The sequence below is a fragment of the Gavialis gangeticus genome, unplaced genomic scaffold, assembly GCF_001723915.1.
Source record: "Gavialis gangeticus isolate Ggan-Ray unplaced genomic scaffold, GavGan_comp1, whole genome shotgun sequence".
NCBI classification, from domain to species: Eukaryota; Metazoa; Chordata; order Crocodylia; family Gavialidae; genus Gavialis; species Gavialis gangeticus.
Window position 1 is genome coordinate 94,484,070 of NW_017729032.1, and position 3,714 is coordinate 94,487,783.

At 51.4% G+C, this 3,714-nt stretch overlaps 1 protein-coding gene across 3 annotated transcripts in view; it reads left to right on the forward strand.

Annotated features, from left to right (window-relative positions):
• Positions 1 to 3,714, forward strand: part of PIBF1 (progesterone immunomodulatory binding factor 1) — a 222,386-nt gene that overhangs the window by 491 nt on the left and 218,181 nt on the right. For all 3 annotated transcript variants that reach the window (XM_019524724.1, XM_019524723.1, XM_019524722.1), the window contains exons 2-3: positions 167 to 465; positions 2,526 to 2,626. In XM_019524724.1, the coding sequence (XP_019380269.1) occupies positions 214 to 465; positions 2,526 to 2,626 (353 nt within the window). In that variant the 5' untranslated portion in view covers positions 167 to 213. The remainder of the gene's footprint in view (positions 1 to 166; positions 466 to 2,525; positions 2,627 to 3,714) is intronic.

Consider the following 3,714-nt stretch of genomic DNA (forward strand, 5'->3'; position numbering starts at 1 on the left):
GGATGAGTGTGAGGGACAGCGCTAGCCGCACTGCGCCTGCGCGGCTGCAACCCTCATCCCCTGCCCACCCAGAGACAGCCTCAGTGGGCCCAATGGGAGCCCAGGGGAGAGGTCCCCGCAGCAGGGAGGGGGGGCAGTGCTTTGACCTTGGCCTTTCCCTCCCCAGGCCCTGGTTGGTAGTTGAGCCACCCCCTGCCACGGGGGGAGAGGGCAATGTCACGGCCGGGCACCAAGGAACCGCGGGTGATGAACGTGTCCAGCTCCCTGGAGTTGGAAGACATCAGCTTGGAGACCACAGTGCCCACAGACGACCTGTCCTCCTCGGAAGAGAGGGGTAGTGGTGGGAAGGTCACAAGGCAGCTGCTGGAGCGCAAGGAGCTGCTGCACCGTCTGCAGGTGCTGAAGATTGAGCTGTCACAGAAAAACCTCATGCTGGACAACCTGAAGGTGGAGTACCTGACCAAGGTGAGTGCAGCCCTTCGCTCGCCACCGCTGGTGCCCGGATAGTAGAGCAAAGGAGTGTTGGACGTGATCGTCGCTGTTGTGGCAAGGCTTGAGCAGCTTTCGGTTGCTGAGCAGCTTCGGTTCTCCTAATGCAAGGGTGATCAACTTCTGGCCTGTGGAGTGGTGGTATGCGGCTTGGGCTCTCCGTGGGTCAGAAACTTTGCTGGCGGGGGAGCAGGGACAAGTAATCCTGCCACCTTCCCCTTCTGCCAAATTCCTAAGCCCTGCGCAGCCAAGTAGGGACCAGGCCATGCCCCTTTCTTCCCCCTGCACATCTGCATCGAGGCTGGGCTGTGCCCCCTTAGCTCCTCCCCACCACATGGCTGGGTTGGGGCCGGTCTGTGCCTCCTTATTGCCTTCCCCCCTGCAGTTGGATTAGAGCCAGGCCGTGCCCCTTTGCTCCTATGCAGCTGCATTGAGGCAAAATTCAGCCCTGCCTCACTGCCCCACGTACCAAATCAGGCCCACCACCGGGATCCAGCCTGCAGACAGATTGAGCACCATCTGTCCGGCCTAAGGGGACAGAAAAGGTCGGGCACAACTGTTCTCACTGAAGTCAGGATAGGTACGGCAGAAAAGGGATGGGTGTCAGTTCCGTCTTTCTGTGTGCTTCAGCCATTCACGGATTTCTACTACCAAGAGACGAAGACATCTTCACTCATAAATCAATATTTTTAGCATTAGAAATTGTTAGAGGGTTGTGCTTATTTCAGCTCTCACAAGATCCCTGCAAGCTAAATGCTAAAATGTTATTTCTGTTATTAAAGAGTAAAGAAGATGGGGGAGCTGAAGTGAGGAGAATTAACTGCTGTATGATTAGTACAGCCATTAGCCAGTTAAGTGAATTGCCCAGTTTCCAGCCCCTTTGTAAGTGGACTATACTGGAGACTATAGTTAGAGAGGAGGTTAGGACTTGAGAATCCTGAGCTTTTAGTTTTGCATTTATTAAAGTTTGAGGTGGGGAAAAGTTTCAGCCTCCAAAGACTCTAACCTCTTCAGGTCAAGTAATTTATTATAAATCTCTCAGCACACCCTATGCTATATAGATTTATTGTTATAATGGGGGATAATCAGGCAATATATGGGAGAGGATTGAGAAATACTGACAGTGGAGTAGACCGGGGCTGTCCAACCAACTGCACCTGAGGGGTTAACATTTCACGTATATGCTCCTGCCCAGATGCTACTTCACATCTTATGGTGGTAGCCAGGATCTCTTCCTTCTCCAGTTTCTGGCTCCTGCCCCTGCTGCTGGCACAGCGAGAAGGAGGCCAGACTGCATGTGTTATGTGCAGGGTAGGGGAGGGAGCAGGATTATCCATGCTGAGCTCTCAGCTAAAGAGGGAGGGGAGCCAAGTTGCCAGTGCTGTGTGTGGCAGGCACGATGCCTGTATCTGCACATCTGGGCAAGGGGTGGGAGTGCTGTGCATGCTGGCCTGTGCTCAGCACATGTGGCTGGCAAGTGGAAGCTGGGTTGTACGCACAACAGTGGAGAGCTGAGCTGCACGCACAGCATCAGGGGCCTAGGGGAACAGCCCCCTAGCTCCCCAGTAGTTGAATTGGCCTGGAGTAGGCCATTGGGTGGTCTGAATTACAGCAAGCTGTAACCTGTCCTGCCTCCTGTTTCCTGAAAGTGCAAGATGGGAAAAGACAAAAGGTCTTACTTCGTTTGTGTGCATTCTTAATACTGTCACCTTCCTGTACTGGTCTCTGGTGTTATTTGCACTTGTTTGTCAAGTTGAATTTAGGCTTGATCATGCAGTTGGATTTGAGAAGGCAAGTGTCTCCCCCTGCACAGCTCCAGTTGTGAAATCTTGAAACATTTCTTTGTAGGTTCTTTGGGGCAGGGATAGTTTCTTGTTTTGTTGAGGTACTTAACAGATTTTTTGAATTCTCATGAAATGATCTTGATTCATTTAGGTCTGTATCATTTTTCCCTCTAAATCCTTTAAAGGAAATAGGACTTTTTTTTTTCCTGTGAGGAAAATGACCTGTTTTTATATGTTTTTATCCATATTTAGATTGAAGAGCTAGAAGAGAAGCTGAATGATGCTATCCACCAGAAACAACTGTTGTCTTTACGACTAGATAGCCAATTGGCATTGCAGCAAGAAGATGCCAGGTATGATGGAAAAATAAACAGATCTCAATGAGATGTAATACAGTGATATGCAACAAAGGGCCTGTTACCGGCTCCTTTGCCATGGCAACACCATACGCAGAGCAGGGGCCTGAGAGCCGGGGCTGCCATGAAGATGTTGGGCTGGATGCAGGTGGGGTAAGGCGCCGTGTGAGACACATTCCACTCTACCAAGCACTGGGTACCTTTACAAAACCAGCTTCTCCCTGACGGCCTTGGGAACTTCACTGCACGGGGCCTGCAGGCGCTGAAGCAGTGGCATGCTCTGGGGCTGCACAGGGAGTGGGGCTTTGGGTAGGAGCTGCAGGTGAGGGGTGACATGGGAATAAGCAGTCACCACCTTTCTCATTGAGGGCCAGAGCAGGCACGATGTGTGTGTGTGTCTGTTTAAATGCAAAACAAATAGAAAAAGATTTATTTATGTCAGTAGTTTACAATGCTTTGCACTATTGCTAAATATTGGTTATCAGATCAGCATTGGCCGATATGGTTGGTTTCATAGTTTCGTAGTACGGTTGGAAGGGACCTGAGCAGATCATCGAGTCCGACCCCCTGCCATGGCAGGAAAGAGTACTGTGGTCAAACGACCCCAGCAAGGTGATTGTCTAGCCTTGTCTTAAAGACCCCAAGGTAAGAGCAAGTACCACTTTGCTTGGAAGTAGGTTCCAGATCCTAGCTGCCCTGACAGTGAAGTAGCGCCTCCTGATGTCTAATCTGAATTTACCCTCTGCCAGCTTGTGACTGCTATTTCTAGTCACTCCTGGTAGTGCTCAGGGGAATAGAGACTCCCCCAGTGCCTGCTGGTCCCCTCTGACTAGTTTGTAACAGGTGACTAGAACCCCCTCAGCCTTCTCTTGTGGAGGCTGAACAGCTTCAGGGCCTGTAGCCTCTCCTCATAGGGCCTGCTGCCCCCTGATCATGTAAGTGGCCCTCCTCTGGACCCTCTCCATGTTGTCCACATCACTCTTGAAGTGCGGCGGCCAGAACTGGACACAGCACTCCAGCTGCGGCCTGACCAGTGCTGCATAGAGGGGGAGTATTACCTCCTTGGACCTGCTTGAGATGCATCT